The 24,028-nt window shown below is 40.8% G+C and overlaps 1 protein-coding gene across 1 annotated transcript in view; it reads right to left on the bottom strand.

The window, feature by feature from the left end:
- TMEM135 (transmembrane protein 135) overlaps nt 1–24,028 on the bottom strand; it is a 203,107-nt gene that overhangs the window by 64,533 nt on the left and 114,546 nt on the right. The window contains exon 6 of the mRNA XM_070749598.1: nt 5,962–6,008. Within this exon, the coding sequence (XP_070605699.1) occupies nt 5,962–6,008 (47 nt within the window). The remainder of the gene's footprint in view (nt 1–5,961; nt 6,009–24,028) is intronic.

The raw sequence follows: 24,028 nt of genomic DNA, 5'->3' as shown, positions 1-24,028 counted from the left end.
TAAACCCTCCTTACCCTGATGCCCTCCAGATGTGTTGGAAAGCACAGCTTCATACTGGGTGGGAACCATGAAAATTGTAGTCCAACACATCTGGAGCACGTCAAGCCGGGGGAAAGTTGTTTTAAAGTCATAAAATGATGTTGCTACTAGATTATGTGAACCCATCAATCCACGGCTGGGAGAAAGGGAGAGCAAAGGGCCTAAAAGATCCTTGATGGGTGGGCTGGAGCAACTGTGAAACTTGGCAACTGGCATTTTTAAATCTGTTTTGACATACAGATTAAGCTCTGTAACTATTGATTTTAAATAACAAACACAAGAGGAGAAAGGTTGTTTCTGTGCTGTATTTGCTGATAATTGAACAACACTGCAGTCCAATGCAAGTGGCAAAGGTCATAATATGAAAGATTAACATTAACAGAATATGTGGATGGGTGGGTGGGTGGGCGGGCAGATGGATGGATGGATAGATAGCAAGTAGGATGCTTGGCTGCATAGCTAGAGGTATAACAAGCAGGAAGAGGGAGATTATGATCCCGCTATATAGAGTGCTGGTGAGACCACATTTGGAATACTGTGTTCAGTTCTGGAGACCTCACCTACAAAAAGATATTGACAAAATTGAAGGGGTCCAAAGACGGGCTACAAGAATGGTGGAAGGTCTTAAGCATAAAACGTATCAGGAAAGACTTCATGAACTCAATCTGTATAGTCTGGAGGACAGAAGGGAAAGGGGGGACATGATCGAAACATTTAAATATGTTAAAGGGTTAAATAAGGTCCAGGAGGGAAGTGTTTTTAATAGGAAAGTGAACAAGGGGACACAATCTGAAGTTAGTTGGGGGAAAGATCAAAAGCAACATGAGAAAATATTATTTCACTGAAAGAGTAGTAGATCCTTGGAACAAACTTCCAGCAGATGTGGTAAATAAATCCACAGTAACTGAACTTAAACATGCCTGGGATAAACATCCATCCATCCTAAGATAAAATACAGAAAATAGTATAAGGGCAGACTAGATGGACCATGAGATCTTTTTCTGCCGTCAGACTTCTATGTTTCTATGTTTCTATGATAGATAGATAGATAGATAGATAGATAGATAGATAGATAGATAGATAGATAGATAGATAGATAGATAGATAGATAGATAGATATCAAAAGACCTTTTTCTAGAGCACATTTTGAACTACTGGACCACATGGAAGGTTTCTTTCTTTCTTCTTTTTTTCTTTCTCCTTCCTTCCTTCCTTCCTTCCTTCCTTCCTTCCTTCCTTCCTTCCTTCCTTCCTTCCTTCCTTCAATTTATATGCCACCCAACTCCCGAAGGACTTCTTGAAGTTCTGTTTGAAGAAAGACTGGATTTGTGGAGCACTAGTTGTTGAAGGTATGACTATAAACTATACTCCGAAGAAGGGGCTGCTTATTTAGAGTCTTTATTAAGATTCTTACTTAAAAACTAAACAGGGATCGAACCAGCTGATCACTAGTAACACCGCACTCTTTATTTCAAAGGTCATTTCAAAGAGGAGGGAATGTTTAAATAGGATTGGTGCTAAATGAAAGGATAATGACTTGCTATGGATGTGTCCTACTATTTTATTTGTAGCTACATGCATATTTGTATTAGTTTTATAGTTTTGATACGACCAAATGATTAAATTAACAAAGATTCTGTTCTATTCTTCTATTCTATTCTATTCTGTATTTTTTTCTCTTCTCGTCTCTTCTTCCCAACCCAATCCAAAGACTCAGTTATACAAATCGACATATGGCAGTTTGTTTTTATTTTAAAACAGATTAAACTCTCCTTACCTTATTACTTTTAAAGAGTGTACATTCCACAGTGGATTATACATTATTGGTGCAATTTTTAATTTTCTGTTTTAGTTTTAATTAAAAAAATAAAGCTCATTTAAGCCATTCACCTGACTGCCTAGAGCAGATTTAAAGTGGCATAATAAAGTGTTTAAACTAAACAGACAGACAGAGTTGCCAGAAGCCAAACATCAAACGTCCAAGCAATGCGATCATCATGACCAAGCCAAGCGAAAGGAACGCAAGCCAAAGAAAAAGCAGACAGAATTATGACTGTTTTTCTTCTTCGTGTATCCCATGAGTAGGTTTAGGAAAGGTTTACTCAATTTGCTTAACTTAGTTGCCAAAATTTAGAAGGTCTTTTTTGTGTGCGTGCTCATCCCCACCAAAAGTCAACAATGGCAAAATCCAAGAACAAAATCTCAAGGCCACTGGATCATTGAAGTGATATATGCTGCCCCGAGTCTTCGGAGAAAGGCGGCATACAAATCTAATTAATAATAATAATAATAATAATAATAATAATAATAATAATAATTGCAACGACTTTGGCATAAGCCAGTGAAAGTGGTCCCAGTGGTACTTGGCACGCTGGGCGCAGTGCCAAAGGATCTCAGCGGACATTTGAAAACCATCGGAATTGACAAAATCTCCATCTGTCAATTGCAAAAGGCCGCTTTACTGGGATTGGCAAACATAATTCGCCGCTACATCACGCAGTTCTAGGTGCTTGGGAAGTGCCTGACTGGTGATGAAATACGAAATCCAGCATAGTGATCTCGTTTGCTGAGTGGTAAAGCAGGGACAAATCAAGGGAAATATTTCTTCACCCAGAGGGTCCTTGGTTTATGGAATTCACTTCCAGAAGAGGTCGTGACAGCTGTCAGCCTTGATAGCTTTAAGGCAGGATTAGACAGATTCATGGATGCCAAGTGTATCGGTGGTTATTGAAACGGATGCCCATGTTGGTTGAGGCAGGCAGGATTCCCTTGAGTGCCATTTGTTGGGGGTCAAAGGAAAGGGAGGGTTTTGCCTTCTCTTTCTGCTCAAGATCCCCATGGACAATTGGTGGGCCACTGTGTGACACAGAATGGGGGACTCGATGGGCTTTGGCCTGATACAGCATGGCTCTTCTTATGTTCTTATGTAGAGTGCCTTCCGTTCCCTGTCCTAATGTTTCTCCCTTACTAGTATCATGTATATAAATATTGTTATATCTTTGTATACCACCAATACATACTTGATGAAACAAACAAACAAATAAATAAATAAATATTTTTTCCAGATGACTCCAAAAGCCAAACTAAAATCTGAAGGTCAGCGGTTCAAATCTCATCACCGGCTCAAGGTTGACTCAGCCTTCCATCCTTCCGAGGTGGGTAAAATGAGGACCCGGATTGTGGGGGCAATAGCCTAGCTCTGTTAAAAAAGTGCTATTGCTAACATGTTGTAAGCCGCCCTGAGTCTAAGGAGAAGGGCGGCATAAAAATCGAATGAATGAATGAATGAATGAATGAATGAATGAATAAATAAAATGCATAAAAGGCAATCTTTTTTTTTTTTTTTGGTCTAACTGAATGATTCCTATTCCATCGTTCTTTCCAGGAGCTCAAGCCAATATGCACAGAACTCCCTCTTCCCATATTCCACCACTGTAAAGCAGGTTGGATTGAGAGCCAGTGTCACCCAATCTGAACCAGGACAAAAATAGGAATGAATAAACCACGCCCTTCATTCCACTGGCTTTCCATTGCATTTCCCCCCCCATCAATCTTACCCAAATACTCCCCAGTGGCATTCAGAGAACAAAGTGACAATGCATAGCTTTATATGAGATGCGTATAATGGATTGGAAAGGGCCAATAGGCCACAGACCGGTAGTGGGCCGTGGCCCAAGGGCTGGGAACACTTCACTAGGCCAAAATGGCTCTCATTATTTTAGTTCTCATTTTTATATTCTCAGGGTTAGAACTTTCTCTTTTTTACAGAAATTAAGTTTAAAAAAAACCAGAATGCCTTCGGAAAATGCCACTCTCTTAAATGGAAGAACAAGGAAAAATATCTATCTATCTATCTGTCTATCTGTCCGTCCGTCCGTCCGTCCGTCCATCCATCCATCCATTTATGTCTGCCCTCTAGCCACCCACGAACAAAGTAATAAATCAAACACACAAGCTTGTAAAAATTAAAAAAAGGTTTCCTTTATATACAGAGGGCTGTACGCCTCCGTGAATGCAAAAGCAATGCTAAGTTACTAGCCAAGAAGGTCAGAGTTGCTCACTCAAGTCAACACAGTATTTTCAGGCTTATATCAGCCAGTTTCTCCCTCCTTGAGTGTCAGAAAGTTCACAGAAATCCAAAAGCCAAAACAAAAACACGATGCAACAATGTCTCTCTCCAAAGCTAAACGATAATCCCCACACAGATCACTCCAACCCTCCCTTTTTGTCAAGGTTGCAGCAGCGTCATTAAGTCTTATCAGCTGTGCCCTATAATTTGTTTCTGCGCTTGCGCAGCTGCTCTTGCCTTCCCAACATTCTCCGGACCCGAGGATTCAGAATAGGGTTACTCATTCATTCTTCCCCTTCTGATTCCGAGGAACCTCTGGCTGGAGAGCTGGCTGAATCCATTCCCCTCTCTGTTTCTCCAGTCCCTTCCTGTTCCCTGTCTCTCCCTGTCTCTGCTTCTGGTTCACTGTCTGATACGTCCTGCAACCAGACTGGTTTTCTGTAAATAGACGGCTCCCACTGCTCTTCGTCAAAATCAGCAACCACAGGAGCTGGCCTGAAGATAACCACAAAACAAACAAACAAACAAACAAACAAACAATCTATCTATCTATCTATCTATCTATCTATCTATCTATCTATCTATCTATCTATCTATCTATCTAATCTACCTATCTATCTATCATCTATCTATCTATCTATCTATCTATCTATCTATCTATCTATCTATCTATCTATCTACCTACCTACCTACCTACTTATCTATCTATCTATCTATCTATCTATCTATCTTATCTATCTACCTACCTACCTACCTATCTTATCTATCTACCTACCTTATCTTATCTTATCTTCTTATCTTTATCTTATCTATCTTATCTATCTACCTACCTACCCATCTTATCTATCTATCTATCTATCTATCTATCTATCTATCTATCTATCTATCTATCTATCTATCTATCTATCTATCTATCTATCTGTCTAATCTACCTACCTACCTACCTACCTACCTTATCTACCTACTTATCTACCTACCTCCCTACCTACCTACCTACCTACCTACCTACCTACCTATCTATCTATCTATCTATCTATCTATCTATCTATCTATCTATCTATCTATCTATCATGGTATGACATCACAATATTTCTTTCTTCAGAGTATTTGTTTCTTGGCTGTCATCAGTAATGGTTTGCAGCCAGTATGGTTGGGATAAGGGTTCCAGTGGCAGAAATTGAGATGCGCAGGGAACTCTGCACCCCCGATGCATGCACGCACGAGATTTGGCTTCTGTGCATGTGCAGCAAGCGAAATCTCATACGAAGACGCTCCCGCACATGAGATTTCGCTGAGTTTCAGCGGTTTTTTTGCTTCTGCGCATGTGCGGAAGCAAAGAAATTGCCGAAAATTGGCAAAACCTCACACACGAGAGCATTCTCACACAAAATTTTGCTTGCTGCGCATGTGCAGAAACCAAATCTCGCGCTGATAGGCTCGCGCACGCACCCGGAGAGCGTACCGGTAGCGGCTGATAACTGGAACCCCCACCTGGCTGTCATGTTAAAATTAATAACCATAAGTGGGTTTGGAGCTAAGAATAGGTAGCTAGGGAACTGCAATAGTAGGAAATGGTCATATACAATGGATGTTTCATTGTTTTCAAAGCAAATGAATAACTAACTCCTTACTGGGCACTCTCCCAATGTTTCCTGAACTTTCTCACACATGGTGTTATATAATATAATCCCAAGAAAATTAAATTTGCAATGAAATGTAACTATAATTCAGGAGTTTATTTATTTTTTCTTGCAGCATAAGAACTTCTTTGTTTGGGCAAAGATATAAAAGCACAGCACTTTCCATTTCAAATAAACCTTTAACATAAAGTAAGAAAAGTATTGGCAACATACCTGAAAAAGAACATAAACAAGGCAGCTGTTACACAGAATAAAAGGACCTATAAAAAGAGAAGGGAAAAAAAAAAACATTATTTAGACAGCTAATCCCAATAAGTACTTCCAAACCAAGATCAGATTTCAGGAAGTTTTAAATAATTCAGAGACCTCATTAGGCACATTATAAAAAGTGAACTTTACAGTGAAAAGTGTCATTAACCAAGTTACAAAGATTAGAGGGGGTTTTAAGCCACATATTTGGGGGGTAGCAAGGCAGCCACTGGGTTAGTCAACATCATTCTGGTTAAGCATTGCCTATTATTATGAATTCAGGTACATTTTGTCCATGGCATTGGACCAGAGTACCTCTGGAACCGCCTGCTACTGCACGAATCCCAGCGACCGATAAGGTCCCACAGAGTTGGCCTTCTCCGGGTCCCGTCAACTAAACAATGTCGTCTGGCAGGCCCCAGGGGAAGAGCCTTCTCTGTGGCGGACCCCGGCCCTCTGGAATCAACTCCCCCCCGGGGATTAGAACTGCTCTCACCCTCGTCTTTCGTAAACTACTCAAGACCCACCTATACCGCCAGGCATGGGGGATTTGAGACATCTTTCCCCCAGGCTTGTTATAATTTATGTTTGGTATGTATGTGTTTTAATATGATAGGGTTTTAGTTATTTCTTTTAATATTAGATTTGTGACACTATAATATTGTTTTTATCGTTGTTGTGAGCCGCACCGAGTCTTCAGAGAGGGGCGGCATACAAATCTAATAAATAATAATAATAATAATAATAATAATAATAATAATTATTATTATTATTATTATTATTATTATTATTTACAGATGTAAACCATCTAGGAATATGCGACTGTCTGGAAAAGAAGAGGGGAGAGGAAATTAATGAAGCAGAAATGTATATAAACGATAAGATTATAGGTTAATGATCGCTTATAAACACATCAAAAATACACTGGAGAATTCTATTATTAAGTAGTACAATGTACAATAAATATGAATTAAACCAAAAAAAGCCCTATAACAGAATAGAACAGAGTTGGAAGGGATCTTGGAGGCCTTGTAGTCCAGCCCCTTGCTTAGGCAAGAAACCCTATTCCATTTCAGACAAATGGTTATCTAATTTCTTCTTTTAAAGTCCCAATGATGGAACATCCACAACTTCTGGAGGCAAGCAGTTCCACTGATTAATTGTTCTAACTCTCAGGAAATTTCTTCTTAGTTCTAGATTTGTTATCTCCTTGTTTAGTTTCCACCCATTGCTTCTTGTTATACCCTCAGATGCTTTGGAGAATACGTTGACTCCCTCTTCTTTGTGGCAACCCCTGAGATATTTGGACCGGGACTCACTACTCACAGTCACTCATGCCCTCATCACCTCGAGGTTCGACTACTGTAATGCTCTCTACATGGGGCTACCTTTGAAAAGTGTTCGGAAACTTCAGATCGTGCAGAATGCAGCTATGAGAGCAATCATGGGCTTCCCTAAGTATGCCCATGTTTCACCAACACTCTGCAGTCTGCATTGGTTGCCGATAAATTTCCGGTCACAATTCAAAGTGTTGGTTATGACCTTTAAAGCCCTTTATGGTATCGGACCAGAATATCTCTGGGACCGCCTTCTGCCGCACGAATCCCAGCGACCGATTAGGTCCCACAGAGTGGGCCTTCTCCGGGTCCCGTCAACTAAACAATGTCGGTTGGCGGGCCCCAGGGGAAGAGCCTTCTCTCTGGCGGCCCCGACCCTTTGGAACCAGCTCCCCCCAGAGATTAGAACTACTCTCCCCTACTCTCCTTGCCTTCCGTAAGCTCCTTTAAACCCACCTTTGTCGTCAGGCATGGGGGAACTGAGACATCTCCCCCGGGCATATACAATTTATGCATGGTATGTTTGGGTGTATGTTTGCTTAGCAAATGGGGTTTTTTTAAATATTTTAAATTATACTTATTATATTTGTCATGAATTGTTTTGTTTTGTTGTGAGCCACACCGAGTCTGCGGAGAGGGGCGGCATACAAATCTAATAAATAAATAAATAAATAAAACAAGACTGCTATCATGTCTCCCCTGGTCCTTCTTTTCATTAAACTGGACATAACCCAATTCTAGCAAATGTTCTTTATATGTTTTAGCCTCCAGTCCCCTATTCTTTCTCTTCTCTGCACATTTTTTTTAATATTCTGGAGACCAAACTGGGTGCAATATTCCCAAGTGTGGTGTTACCATAAGGCATTATAAAATGATAGATTTGTAATAAGTTTCTATTCTCTCTCCTATCCATCTGCATCTATCAATCTTTTGCAGGTGTCAAACTCAAGGCCCATGGGACCGATCTGGAAACAACAAAGGACCAGCCGTGGTTCCCCTGCCAGGGAAAATGGAGCTCCCCCACACCCTGTTTTTGCTGGCAGGGGCTATCAAAACAAACTAAAAATAAAACCAAAGAGATATGTTTCCCATTTTGCAACTGAGCGTGCAAGAAGGGACAGGAAAGGAGAAAGGGAAAGAAAAAGATGGGAAGAGAGAAAGGAAGGAAAAATAAGGAAAAAGGGGAGGGGAGAATGAAGAGGGAAGAAAAAAGAAGAAAAGAGGGAGGGAGGGGAGGGAGGGAGGGAGGGGAGGGAGGGAGGGAGGGGAGGAAGGGAAGGAAGGAAGGAAGGAAGGAAGGAAGGAAGGAAGGAAGGAAGGAAGGAAGGAAGGAAGGAAGGAAGGAAGGAAGGAATGTGCTGTTTGGTTTTTTAATTATGATAGGGTTTTTAGGGGGTTTTTTAATATTAGATTTGTGCCAGTATAATATTGTTTTTATCGTTGTTGTGAGCCGCCCCGAGTCTTCAGAGAGGGGCGGCATACAAATCTAATAAATTATTATTATTATTATTATTATTATTATTATTATTATTATTATTATTATTATTATAAGGAAGGAAGAAGGAAGGAAGGAAGGAAGGAAGGAAGGAAGGAAGGAAGGAAGGAAGGAACACCTGCCTTATCACTTTGCCATTACAAGTGCCCCCGACACGAGTGACATCAAGCTGGCCATGCCCACCATGGTGATGCTCACCCAGCGGCCACGCCCCCCCCCCCCCCGTCCCCCAAAATCAAACACCACGCTCAATGAAATTGAGTTTGATGCCCCCTGCTCTACTGCATTGTCACCTGCATTTGGATTTGTTGCAGGATAAGCGACAATTAGCAAGAGTTGACAGAGGTGACCAAATTGTGAGCACTTAAGAACATAAGAAGAGCCCTGCTGAATTAGGCCAAAGCCCATCGAGTCCAGCATTCTGTGTCACACAGTGGCCCACCAATTGTCCATGGGGATCTTGAGCAGAAAGAGAAGGCAAGATCCTCCCTTTCCCTTGACCCCCAACAAATGGTACTCAAGGGAATCCTGCCTTCCTCAACCAACATAGAGGCGGCACATGGACATCCATTTCAATAACCACCGATACACTTGGCATCCTGTCTAATCCTGCTTGAAGCTATCAAGGCTGAAAGCTGTCACAACCTCTTCTGGAAGTGAATTCCATCAACCAACAACCCTCTGGGTGAAGAAATATTTCCCTTTATTTGTCCTCACTTTCCTACCTATGAGCTTTAGGGAGTGGCCCCTTGTCCTAGTATTGTTTGATAGAGAAAAGATTGTTTTTCTATCCACCTTTTCTATCCCATGCATGATTTATTACACTGAATTTTATACATTTTCTGACTGGAGCTGCACATATAAATCACTCCTTGCAACTCTCTGTTAGATTTCTATGTGTTTCCCTTGCACAATTTCAGCATAAGCCCTTGCACAATTTCAGCAGAGGCACACTAAGACGCTTGTGTTTCAAACATGTCAGTTTGAGTTAATAATTTAATTTTATCTCAGCAGCGGGTGATGTTGGCAGGCGTTCAAATGGCTACAAGGCACTTCTTGATCATTAGCAGTCGACATGGGAGCATGTGATTGAATAAAGGCTGTGGGTTCACATTGAGCTCTTTCACCCTTCTTTTGAAAGGCAAAAACTAACTTGTGTTAATTTTTTATCGCTCTTCTAATATGTTTACAATGGTTAGTGCTACTTTGATAGTCCATAAAAAGAAGATGACATTTTAAAAACTCTTTCTCTCTTTCTCCATCGCTAATAGGATTAACGTTTTAAATCTAACATTGGATGGTTACCAACCCCGAACAACCTCTTCATGGATTACAGCCTTGTCGTAGCGAAGAGGCTTGCGTAGTTCTTCTTTTTTTTATTATTAATTTTTTATACATACATAAACATTACACTGACCAACAAAACAATAGAAAATATAAAACAAACATTTAGGAAATTGCTTTCCCTGCTCATTTAGAATTTTCAATCAGAGAATTTCACATTATTATTATGTCAATACAACGCAGCAAACGAGATCACTATGCTGGATTTCGTATTTCATCACCAGTCGGGCGCTTCCCAAGCACCTAGAACTGCGTGATGTAGCGGCGAATTATTATTATTATTATTATTATTATTATTATTATTATTATTATTATTTCAATACAACACAGCAAACAAGATCACTATGATGGATTTCGTATTTCATCACCAGTCGGGCGCTTCCCAAGCACCTAGGACTGCGTGATGTAGCGGCGAATTATGTTTGCCGATCCCAGTCAAGCGGCCTTTTGCAATTGACAGATGGAGATTTTGTCAATTCCGATGGTTTTCAAATGTCCGCTGAGATCCTTTGGCACTGCGCTCAGCGTGCCAAGTACCACTGGGACCACTTTCACTGGCTTATGCCAGAGTCATTGAAGCTAAATTTTTAGATCTTCGTATTTCACTAATTTCTCTAGCTGCTTCTCCTCAATTCTGCTGTCCCCTGGGATTGTGATGTCGATGATCCATACTTTCTTTTTCTCCACAATCAGGATGTCTGGTGTGTTATGCTTCAGAATTCGGTCAGTCTGAAGTCGGAAGTCCCACAATAGTTTTGCTTGCTCATTTTCGACCACTTTTTCGGGCTTATGATCCCACCAGTTCTTTGCCACTGGTAGATGGTAGTTCCGGCACAAGTTCCAGTGGATCATCTGTGCCACAGCATCATGTCTACGCTTGTAGTCAGTCTGTGCGATCTTTTTGCAGCAGCTGAGTATCTTCTTGTTGTTGTTGTTGTCGTTGTTGTTGTTGTTATTATTATTATTATATTAACATGCTGCTTTGCATTTTATTTATTCTGCGGTTATGAAGACAAGTTTTGTCTTCAACACAAATAAAAATCACACTAAAAAAGCATCATCTGGACTCTACAAAATTCTATTGTAGAACCAGATCAATTACAGTACTGTATATGTTAGAATTCCTATCTGTAAGTATCTTAAAAATATAGGATCCTGGCAATATAGGAACAGCCCATCTTGTCCAGCATGCTGTGCTGCACTATAACTAGACAAACATATCTGAAATATTTTTAACAGGAAGAAAAGGGTCATCAGTTCCTTTCAAAAGTGTGTTTTTGTTACTGTCCATAATCAAGTGTTAATTAATTTCACTGAATGAGTCCCATGTTCTGGTATTATAAGAGAAGATGGAGGGGGAGATCTATTTCCTCCATATTGTCCTGTTGTTTCCTGTTGCCTTTATTTCTGCAAGAAGTTTCTTCCTCTATTACTTTTAAAGAAGTTAAGGGCCCTTAACTTCTAAACATATTCAACACATGTGATTTAAAAATATTTCTGTTGGGTTGGTGGTTTTTTTTTTGTAGTTCCACTATATTTCTTGGGAAAACATCATTATTCCTATTCGCTGGCTGGGGAATTCTGGGAGTTGAAGTCCAAATATCTTTATTTATTTATTTATTTTTATTTTATTTATTAGATTTGTATGCCACCCCTCTCCGTAGACTCGGGGCGGCTCACAACAATAACAAGAACAATGTAAAAAACAAATCTAATAATTTAAAAAACACTAAAAACCCCATTATTAAAAGCAAACACACACACAAACATTCCATGTATAAACTGTATAGGCCCGGGGGAGATGTGTCAGTTCCCCCATGTCTGACGGCAGAGATGGGTCTTAAGAACTTTACGAAAGGCAAGGAGGGTGGGGGCAGTTCTAATCTCCGGGGGGAGCTGGTTCCAGAGGGTCGGGGCCGCCACAGAGAAGGCTCTTCTCCTGGGTCCCGCTAAACGACATTGTTTAGTCGACGGGACCCAGAGAAGGCCAACTCTGTGGGACCTAACCGGTCGCTGGGATTCGTGCGGCAGAAGGCGGTCCCGGAGGTATTCTGGTCCGATGCCATGAAGGGCTTTATAGAGTGTTGGTGTGACATCGGCATATCTTGGAAAGCCCATGATTGCTCTCGCAGCTGCATTCTGCACGATCTGAAGTTTCCGAACACTTTTCAAAGGTAGCCCCATGTAGAGAGCATTACAGTAGTCGAACCTCGAGGTGATGAGGGCATGAGTGACTGTGAGCAGTGACTCCCGGTCCAGATAGGACCGCAACTGGTGCACCAGGCGAACCTGGGCAAACGCCCCCCTCGCCACAGCTGAAAGATGTTTCTCTAATGTGAGCTGTGGATCGAGGATGACGCCCAAGTTGGTCAATAATTCCCCCCCCCCCAGGGTTATGGACGGACAGATGGAATTGTCCCTGGGAGGCAGGACCCACAGCCACTCCGTCTTATCGGGGTTGAGTTTGAGTCTGTTGACACCCATCCAGACCCCAACAGCCTCCAGGCAAGTTGCTCTTCAAGTTGCCAAGGTTGGGAAACACTGCTCTAATCCACAGCTGACCAATAAGTTCTGGTCTAATAATAAGTGAACAAAAACCTGTAAATGCCATTCAGAATCCTGACTCTTCAAAACTAATTTGCATCATTTTCTGTTACTGAGGTAATTTCCCTCACGAAATGTTTTCCTCATCAGGATCAAAGCTTTCTCAGCGATTAAAGATGATAAGTTTGATAGCCCGGGTTCCAGACTCAAGTACCACATGATGATTTGAGTGCCCGTTACTTACTCTTGCTCCTGTCCACCTAGCAGGAGAAAGCAGGAGAATGTGAGTAGATAAATAGGTAGATAAATTTGGTGGGAAGGTAACAGTGTTCCATGCACCTTTGGGATATAGCCACGCTAGCCACCACAAAAATTGTCCTTGACATCAATGGACAGAGGAAATCTTTCCTGACAGGGAGAACAATTAACCAGCAGAAGGGCTTCACTTCAGAAGTTGCAGGTGCTCCATCACTGGAAGCTTTTAAGAAGAGAGTAGACAGCCATTTGTCTGAAATGGTATAAGGCCGTGATGATGGACAGGGAGTGATTGCTCACAGTCACTCATGCCCTCATCACCTCGAGGTTCGATTACTGCAACGCTCTCTACATGGGGCTACCTTTGAAAAGTGTTCGGAAACTTCAGATCCTGCAGACCAAAGCCACGAGAGCCATCGTGGGGCTTCCTAGATTCGCCCACGTTTCTTCAACACTCCGTGGCCTGCATTGGCTGCCGATCAGTTTCCGGTCACAATTCAGTGTTGGTCATGACCTTTAAAGCCCTACATGGCAATGGGCCAGATTACCTCCGGAACCGCCTGCTACCGCACAAATCCTAGCAACCGATAAGGTCCCACAGAGTTGGCCTTCCCCGGGTCCCGTCGACTAAACAATGTCGTTTGGCGGGCCCCAGGGGAAGAGCCTTCTCTGTGGCGGCCCCGGTCCTCTGGAACCAACTCCCCCCGGAGATTAGAACTGCCCCCACCCTCCCTGTCTTTCGTAAACTACTCAAGACTCATTTATACCGCCAGGCATGGGGGAGTTAAGATATTCTTTCCCCCTAGGCCATTACAAGTTATGCATGGTATGTTTGTGTGTATGTTTGGTTTTATAATAGGGGTTTTAGTTGTTTTCTATTATTGCATTGTACATGTTGTTTCTATTATTGTTGTTAGCCGCCCCGAGTCTACAGAGAAGGGCGGCATACAAATCCAATAAATAATAATAATAATAATAATAATTATTATTATTATTATTATTATTATTAATATTATTATTATGAACTTATGGCACAGGTGCCATAGGTGGCACGCAGAGCCATGTCTGAGGGCACGCAAGGTGTTGCCCTATGTCACCCCTGGCACACACATTCACACTGGCCAGCTGATTTCGGCCTTCCGGAAGGCAGGGGGAAGTCATTTTTGCCTTCTCCAGGCTTCGGGGAAAGCCTCCTGAAGCCTGAGGAAGGTGAAAAATGGCGCAACAGGCCTATCGAAAGTTCAGAAACAAACTTCTGATAGGCCTGTTGGGCCCATTTTTCACCACTCATAGGCTCTGGAGGCTTCACTGAGGTCTGCACGCATGCATGGAGTGGAAGCGCAAGAGTGGTTATGCATACATGCAGGGGGCAGGGAATTGCATTATGGCTATGGGCAAGTGCGTGCGTGCTATCACGGGCTCACACACACTTTTGCCACCCAAGGAAAAAAAGTTTTGCCCTCACTGGTACAGCGGTACCTCTACTTAAGAACTTTTCTAGATAAGAACCGGGTGTTTAAGATTTTTTTGCCTCTTCTTAAGAACCATTTTCTACTTAAGAACGTAAGCCTGGAAAAATTTTCCAGGAAATTTGAGAGCGGCACAAAGGCCCGCCCAGTTTCCTGCCATTCCCCCTGGGTTTCTCTCTCTGGCGCAGTGTATGGGAGGCAGCCTCGCACTGGGTGTATGGGAGGCGCGTGCTCCTCCTCACTGTCTCAGAGTCCCTCTTTATTTTTGTAAAGCCTTAAAGTTTTGGATTTTTTTTATTCCCCTCCCCTCAACCTTCTTCCTTCGGCAGCGACTGTCCTCCTCCTCTTCTTCCTCCCCCTCCTCCAACCCAAATTCTGAGCTTTTATTTCTTTCCTAATGGGTTTGCATGCATTAATTGCTTTTACATTGATTCCTATGGGAAAAATTGCTTCTACAGTACTTATAAACTTTTCTACTTAAGAACCTGGTCATGGAACGAATTAAGTTCTTAAGTAGAGGTATCACTGTATAAGATCTCTTGTTTTTGACAGGGAGTTGGACTAGAAGACCCCCAAGGTCCCTTCCAACTCTGTTATTCTATTCTATTCTATTCTATTCCATTCCACTCCATTCCAGGAGCAGCAGCCAATACGCAACACCCAGTTGCCGCACAATAGCAAGAATATAATGTTTTATTATAGAAACATAGAAACATAGAAGACTGACAGCAGAAAAAGACCTCATGGTCCATCTAGTCTGCCCTTATACTATTTTCTGTATTTTATCTTAGGATGGATATATGTTTATCCCAGGCATGTTTAAATTCTGTTACTGTGGATTTATCTACCACGTCTGCTGGAAGTTTGTTCCAAGGATCTACTACTCTTTCAGTAAAATAATATTTTCTCATGTTGCTTTTGATCTTTCCCCCAACTAACTTCAGATTATGTGGTGGGAAAGTTACAGTTCTGCTTCCATCTGATCCCCTAAGAATAAACACCCAGAAACTTTAAAGAAAACTCATGTAGAAATGCTCAGACACTGATTATTTACATACACAGAATCCTTCAGTAAAATACTACCCCAAAATAAACACACAGATAGGATTCAGTTAGCCTTAACAATGAAGAAGCCAAGTAATCATGAAACAAAGCAAAATGCATTCTAAATGTCTTGAGAACAATGGAGTGGGAGGTTATGTTTTTGGACTCACGTCCTGCTTCTCCTACTAAATTGATCGATCAGGTGTTGTTCGGAAAGATTTCTGCACTAAAAGAGCCATTTGTCTGCTCCAGCAGAATGCTCCTTAAAAACTTAAATTGTATGTTTTATATCGCGTACAATCGTAATTGTGTATTCACCAGGAACCAAAGCTGTAAATGACCCAATGGTCTACTGGAATTTTACTTCGTTTTTTCCCCCTTGCCACGACCCATTTATAATTGATTGATGTCTGAAACCTAATAAAATGGAGGCCTACAACAGAACTCCTTGAGATCTTCCAGCTGTATAAATAGATCTATCCGATAGAAAAGAATGGAAGAATTTTAAATGGTTAGTGCCTATTTTTAAGTTACAGTGGTACCTCTACTTATGAACTTTTTGTTCCGTAGAAAAGCTTGTAAGAAGCAGCAATTTTTCCCATAGGAATCAATGTAAAAGCAAATAATGCGTGCGATTGGGGAAACCACAGGGAGGGTGGAGGCCCTGTTTCCTCCCAGGAGATTCCTTGAGAGGCCCACAGAAGCTTCTCCCCACCTTTTCCGGCCCTGTTTCCTCCCAGGATATTCCTAGAGTGGCTCCTAGAGGCTTCTCCCCACCTTTTCCGGCCCTTTTTCCTCCCAGGAGATTCCTAGAGAGGCCCACAGAGGCTTCTCCCCACCTTTTCCAGCCCTGTTTCCTCCAAGGACATTCCTAGAGAGGCCCCACGGAGGCTTCTCCCTGCCTTTTCCAGTTACAGTTTCAGAAGCTCGGGTTTGTAAGTGGAAAATGGTTCTTAAGAAGAGACAAAAAAATCTTGAACACCCGGTTCTTATCTAGAAGAGTTTGCAAGTAGGGGCGTTCTTAGGTAGGGGTACCACTGTAACTTTATGAATAGCTTTTCGTAAATTGTTTTACTAGATAATAATAATATTTTAATAATAATTTATTGGATTTATATGCCGCCCCTCTCCGTAGACTCGGGGTGGCTAACAGCAATAATAAACACAACATGTACAATCCAATAATAAAAAACAACTAAAACCCCTATTATAAAACCAAACATACACACAAACATACCATGCATAACTTGTAATGGCCTAGGGGGAAGGGCTATCTCAACTCCCCCATGCCTGGCGGTATAAATGAGTCTTGAGTAGTTTACGAAAGACGGAGGGTGGGGGCAGTTGGTTCCAGAGGGCCGGGGCCGCCACAGAGAAGGCTCTTCCCCTGGGGCCCACCAAACGACAGATGTTCCTCATACTGTATGATTCATACCAAGGGAGGGTTCCTCCTACGTGCATACCGGTGTGCTGCACCCGCGCACTGCAGCATTTCACACGATTTTGCCTCTGCGCATGCGCAGAAGAAAAAATAGGCAAAAATCATGCGTGTGCGAGCATCCTTCACACAATTTTGCTTCCGTGCAGATGCAAAAAATTGCCCAAAATCATACACGGGCGAGCATCCCCTCGTGCAGTTTTGCTTCCGTGCATGCGCAAAGCAACACCACCACCCCCGAAAATTACTAAAAATAATGGTACTGTGTACTGACTGCCAAAGACAGCACTGGAGATGTCGCGCACAAACTGCGCAATCGGCGGGCCACTATCGGACTACCGCACCAGGGCACACATAGGTAGGAACGCACCTCTGATTCATACATAAGCACGCTTGTTCATGTAAAAGAATGAGAGTGAAAGCAGAACTAAAAATGGGTGAAAATGGATGAAAACTTTTAATTTTATTTTATAGGTTCAAATATGAAAAAGATAAGCGATCTACAAGATAAAAATAATTATGATTGCAAAAACATAGTTGCTGCAATAAATATGTAACATGCCAGGAACTGTTTAGAAATCATAAATAAGAGAGATGAAATATATAAAATATGTAAAAGCAACTTTGTTTTTAATCTTCAAAGTAAATTTGACCACAAAGATCATACTGATCGTTCTTTATGATATGAATAAGAATCTAATTCATAGTCTTAAGAGTGAACCCAATGCAGGATTTTAATATTGCGGTGATAATATTTTTAATATTGTTTGTTTGTTTGTTTGTTTGTTTGTTTGTTTATTTATTATTCCTTCCTTCCTTCCTTCCTTCATTCATTCATTCATTCATTTATTGGATTTGTATGCCGCCCCTCTCCGTAGACTCGGGGTGGCTAACAACAGTAATAAAAACAGCATATAAACAATCCAATATTAAAACAGTTAAAAACCCGTATTATAAAACCAAACATACATACAGACATACCATGCATAAAATTGTAAAGGCCTAGGGGAAAAGAGTATCTCAGTTCCCCCATGCCTGGCGGCAGAGGTGGGTTTTAAGAAGCTTACGAAAGGCAAGGATGCAACACTATTTAACTATACCCTAAGCATCTTAAATCCAACATTCATAACTTGAGATTTAATATTCACTTCTTTAAATCTTATTTATCTTCCCAAAATTTTATTAAAGATGAGAACATTAGACCAAAATAAGGCAATCCATGTGTTGAATCCTGTCAATTATATTATACTTCGACACAAAAAAATTCAACCCAAACCCTTCTTAAATAATTTTTTCTTGAATTAATCTCACTTTAAAGCATGTCTGATATAACAGCCAATGTGAATGTTATTGTATTAAGACCATAGCTAATCAAAGGTTAACATAGTATAAAATATAGCATTTATTAAAACAACACATTAAAAGTTCCTGTGAAGCACAAATAAATTAATAACACTCCTCTGCTATCTCAGTAAATAAATCATAGGTTTAGAATTCCAAAACACTTTCTGATATAATAGGTAATTTAGGATTTTCAGAAGTTTAAATGTATTAATCCAAGTGGAAGAATTCAGAAACGTTGAATTGAATTTGCTAATATTCATCAGATTTAGACCGTACACATTCTTCCTGCATTCTTCTTCTTTTACAAAAACATTTACTTCTAAATTGGGACTATTCCAAAGTGTTGACTTTTTATATGGACAGAGATTAACTTCATATTTCCATTCTCAAATCTTGCAAATATGTTCTACATCCTTTAATGCTGAAAAAAATAACTGAATTTTGTCCAAAAGACCTAAAAACCAAGATATAATAGGAATGAGGTAATAACTTTGTATTTTTGCCCATAGCATTTTTTTAGGGGGGGGGGGGGGTGTTTTTCACAAATAGATAAAAAATAGCCTTAAAGGTGCAGTTGAAAATCTGGAAAAATAAAAATGATAGGAAAGTCGCAATTTAGATGCATAAGACTTTTGCCTAATCTACCCTAAAGTGCTCAATGATACATATATCAGTTTCAAGAATCTAAGACATATGAATCCCTCCTAGTACAGTACAGTACAGTATATACATTTTAACACCATTTATTCTTCTCCATAAATTCATGATAACTGTCAACTAGTTATAGTTATACCAATATTAATCTGGAAAAAATTAAATGTTTAAATTAATGGTTAAAGATATTTTCCTAGGGATAATTATTCCAATATTTAAAATACAATAAACAAAACCATGTTTACGATTCTGCATAGACTCATTATATCCAAATCAAAGTATACTGCTCAAAAAAATAAAGGGAACACTTAAACAACACAATATAAATCAGAGTAAATCAAATTTCTATGAAATCAAACTGCCCATTTAAGAAGCAACACTGATTGACAATCAATTTCACATGCTGTTGTGCACATTCAACTTTGTACAGAAAGTATTCAATGAGAATATTTCATTCATTCAGATCTAGGATGTGTTCTTTGAATGTTGCCTTTATTTTTTTTTAGCAGAGTATATTGGCCTCTTCAACAACAAGTGCTTCTATAACGTCCACAAATTTAGGCACATAATTTTGATAATTATCAATAAGACCTAAATATCATGTGATCACAGTAACAATTTCACTTTAATTGCACTTTTTTTTAAAAAAAAATCTAACAGGAAACAAGTTGAACACTTTTAAGTCGCTAGGCACATGAGACTATTGGAGATTTTTTAATAATTTCTTTCCCCCACATATTATTATGCAGCTGCTCTGGTTTTATCACTGAACAGCTGTTTTGTAGATCACTGACAGGCCCAGACAAACATCAGAGCTGGATATGAAAATTGAGGAGCAGGAAGGAGGAGACAGCAGTGCCCAATCTTATACAACCAATGTGGAAATGCTTATTTTCTTCCGTAATCGATAGAATAGAATAATATTCTTTATTGGCCAAATGTGATTGGACACAAAAGGAATTTGTCTTTGGTGCATATGCTTTCAGTGTACATAAAAAGAAAACATACATTCATCAAGAATGATAAGGTACATGGATGTCAAGAGAGAGGGTTGTTTATGCCTATGTTTCGGGAGTGTCTGGTAGTACAGCAATTTTGGAAGGAGATGCAAGATGAGATTAATAGGATGCTGAATATAAAATGGGTGATTACAAAGGAGATGGCACTACCACATACCACATCTCAGACATCAACACCCTTGAAAATGTCCAAAGATATTTCACCAGAAGAGCCCTTCACTCCTCCACTCGAAACAGAATATCCTACGAAAATAGACTAACAATCCTGGGCCTAGAAAGCCTAGAACTATGGCGCCTAAAACACGATTTGAGTATTGCCCACAAGATCATATGCTGCAATGTCCTACCAGTCAATGACTACTTCAGCTTCAACCGCAACAACACAAGAGCACGCAACAGATTCAAACTTAATACGAACCGCTCCAAACTTGACTGTAAAAAATATGATTTCAACAATCGAGTTATCGAAGCGTGGAACTCATTGCCGGACTCAATTGTGTCAACCCCTAACCCCCAACATTTCTCCCTTAGACTGTCCACGATTGACCTCTCCAGGTTCCTAAGAGGCCAGTAAGGGGCGTACATAAGTGCACTGGTGTGCCTTTCGTCCCCTGTCCAATTGTCTTTCCTTTCTCTCACTTATCATATATATTTTCTTTCTTTCATATATCCTCTCCTCTAAGTTCACTTTTACCCTTATATATATTACTACATGTCTATTTTTCTTTCTATGTATTTGTGTATTGGACAAACAAACAAACAAACAAACAAACAAATAAATAAATAAATAACGAGGAGGGATATGGGCGAGTTTAGAGAAATTAAAGAAGCAGCTATAGAAAAGCGCCCAAGCGGTAATAGTTTTAGGTTGGAAGGATGCAACAAAATGCACGTTACAAAACTGGTATCGATTCGTACACGGTGTCAATTTGAAATTATGGAAATTGAAATGAATATGATTGATGAAAATAAAGTGGAAAAACGGATGGGAAGATGGGACAGGGTCAGAGGTTTTATGGCCAGTAGAATTCGAGACCGAGTCATAAAGAACAAATTGGAATCACTCTACACTTTGCAAATATGTAAATGTTCCTGGTTGTAAAAAATTATAAATTAGTACATCCTCATTTGGTGGAGGGACCGAATGTATGTTGTTGGGTGGCGGGAGCCCAGTTCGATGTGTATTGTTTTGTGTTGTGTGTATTTTTATATTATAAAAATCAATAAAAAATTATTAAAAAGAAAAAGAATGATAAAGTACGACACTTAATGATAGTCTGGGTACAAATAAGCAATCAAATCTTATTAGGACATCATTATAAATTGTAAGGATACGAGCAATAAAGTTACAGTCATACAGTCCTGAGTGGGAGGAAAAGGATGATAGGAATGATGAGAAAAAACTAGTAGAAATAGAAGTGCAGACTTAGTAAAAAGTTTGACAGTGTTGAGGGAATTATTTGTTTAGCAGAGTGATGGCATTCGTGAAAAAACTGTTCTTGTGTCTAGTTGTCTTGGTGTGCAGTGCTGTGCAGCAACATATTGAGGGTAGGAGTTGAAACAATTTGTGTTCAGGATATGAGGGGTCAGTAAATATTTTCACAGCCTTCTTTTTGACTCGTGCAGTATACAGGTCCTCAATGGAAGGCAAGTTGGCAGTAATTGTTTTTTTCTACAGTTGTGATTCTCCTCTGAAATTTGTGTCTGTCTTGTTGGGTTGCAGAACCAAACCAAACAGGTTACAGACTCAATAATTCCTCTGTAGCAGTTTGAGCTTTCCGAGTGGGTGCAGAAAGAACATTCTTTGTTGTGCTTTTTTGATGATGTTTTTAATGTTAGGTGTCCATTTTAGGTCTTGATATATGATAGAACCTAGAAATCTGAAGGTCTCTACTGTTGATACTCTGTTGTCTATTACTGGAAGAGGTGATAGTATGGGAGGGTTTCTTCTAAATCCTACCACCATTTCTATGATTTTGAGTGTGTTCAGTTCCAACCAAGCAGCAAAACGAGAGGAAAAATTAAAACGTACAGTGCCTGTTTAAAAGGTAAAGTAGGTGATGCCAAGCAGGAGAGAAACCAATGCAGAGATTTTAAGATCTTCCCCGAAAGACCTACACTACGAACAAGCATTGGTAATAAACCTTCGGTGATTCAACTATTTGTAAAAAGTATGAGGTTTAGATTCTCAAACAAACCAGGTCATAGTTGTCCCAAAGGTGTTTTTTATTCCCTATCGAAAGGCAACTGGACCGTTTTTGTTCATGAGGAAGAAGAAGACTCTTTAAGAACTTAAGAAGAGCCATGCTGAATCAGGCCAAAGCCCATCGAGTCCAGCATTCTGTGGCTCACCAACTGTATATGGGGATCTTAAGCAGAAAGAGAAGGCAAAACCTGTTCTTTCCCTCGACCCGCAACAAACGGTACTCAAGGGAATCCTGCCTGCCTCAACCAACATAGAAGCGGCACATGGACATCTGTTTCAATAACCACCGATACACTTGGCATCTATGAATCTGTCTAATCCTGCCTTGAAGCTATCAAGGCTGACAGCTGTCACGGCTTCTTCTGGAAGTGAATTCCATCAACCAAGGACCCTCTGGGTGAAGAAATATTTCCCTTTATTTGTCCTCGCTTTCTTACCTATGAGCTTTGGGGAGTGCCCCTTCGTCCTAGTAATGTATTTCATTTCATTTCATTTATTTAGATTTGTATGCCGCCCCTCTCCGCAGACTCGGGGCGGCTCACAACAAAGTGAAAAAAAACAATTTACAACAAATCTAAATTACTGCTAAAAACATTTTAAAAACCCCATTTTCTAAACACACATACATACAAACATACCATTCATAAATCGTATATGCCCGGGGGAGATGTCTCAGTTCCCCCGTGCCTGACGACAAAGGTGGGTCTTAAGGAGCTTACGAAAGGCAAGGAGAGTAGGGGCAGTTCTAATCTCCGGGGGAAGTTGGTTCCAGAGGGCCGGGGCCGCCACAGAGAAGGCTCTTCCCCTGGGGCCCGCCAACCGACATTCTTTAGTTGACGGGACCCGGAGAAGGCCCACTCTGTGGGACCTAATCGGTTGCTGGGATTCGTGCGGCAGCAGGCGGTCTCGGAGATATTCTGGTCCAGTGCCATGAAGGGCTTTAAAGGTCATAACCAACACTTTGAATTGTGACCGGAAATTTATCGGCAACCAATGCAGACTGCAGAGTGTTGGTGAAACATGGGCATACCTAGGTAGGCCCATGACTGCTCTCGCAGCTGCATTCTGCACGATCTGGAGTTTCCGAACACTTTTCAAAGGTAGCCCCATGTAGAGAGCATTACAGTAGTCGAACCTCGAGGTGATGAGGGCATGAGTGACTGTGAGTAGTGACTCCCAGTCCAGATAGGGCCGCAACTGGTGCACCAGGTGAACCTGGGCAAACGCCCCCCTCGCCACAGCTGAAAGATGATTCTCTAATGTGAGCTGTGGATCGAGGAGGACGCCCAAGTTGCGGACCCTCTCCGAGGGGGTAAATAATTCCCCCCCCAGGGTAATGGAAGGACAGATGGAATTGTCCTTGGGAGGCAAAACCCACAGCCACTCCGAATTTTTCTCTATCTACCATTTCTATCCCATGCATGATTTTATACACTTCGATCAAGTTTGATACAGAGGAGCTTAGATGCTTTGGCTTTGGGAACACATGTTTCCTTTGTTAGTTTCTTAGGACATTATTGTGACTTCCTGATTGGAGAATTTGACCTTTGTAGACAGAGCAATGAGAAAAAGGGAAGACTTAGGCGTAGGATGGGAACAATGTCTCAAAGAAATTGCAATTGTTTTTGGCAAAATCTGTAGACACTCTATTTTCCGTTTTGGTGTCTGTGGGGAATCATTTCAAAAGTAATTCACTTTAAGAGCGTGGGTTAGGGTAACCGAGCGGAAAATTGTATTTTAGGAATGTCACTACAAAGATCTCAAACCGTATGTAAGTACAGTGATCCCTCGATTATCGCGAGGGTTCCGTTCCAAGACCCCTCGCAATAATCGATTTTTCGCAATGTAGGGTTGCGGAAGTAAAAACACCATCTGCGCATGC

This window comes from Erythrolamprus reginae, chromosome 4, assembly GCF_031021105.1.
Source record: "Erythrolamprus reginae isolate rEryReg1 chromosome 4, rEryReg1.hap1, whole genome shotgun sequence".
NCBI lineage: Eukaryota > Metazoa > Chordata > Lepidosauria > Squamata > Dipsadidae > Erythrolamprus > Erythrolamprus reginae.
The sequence above is the reverse complement of the archived record's forward strand: the minus strand, read 5'-3'. Positions and strand labels throughout refer to the sequence as shown.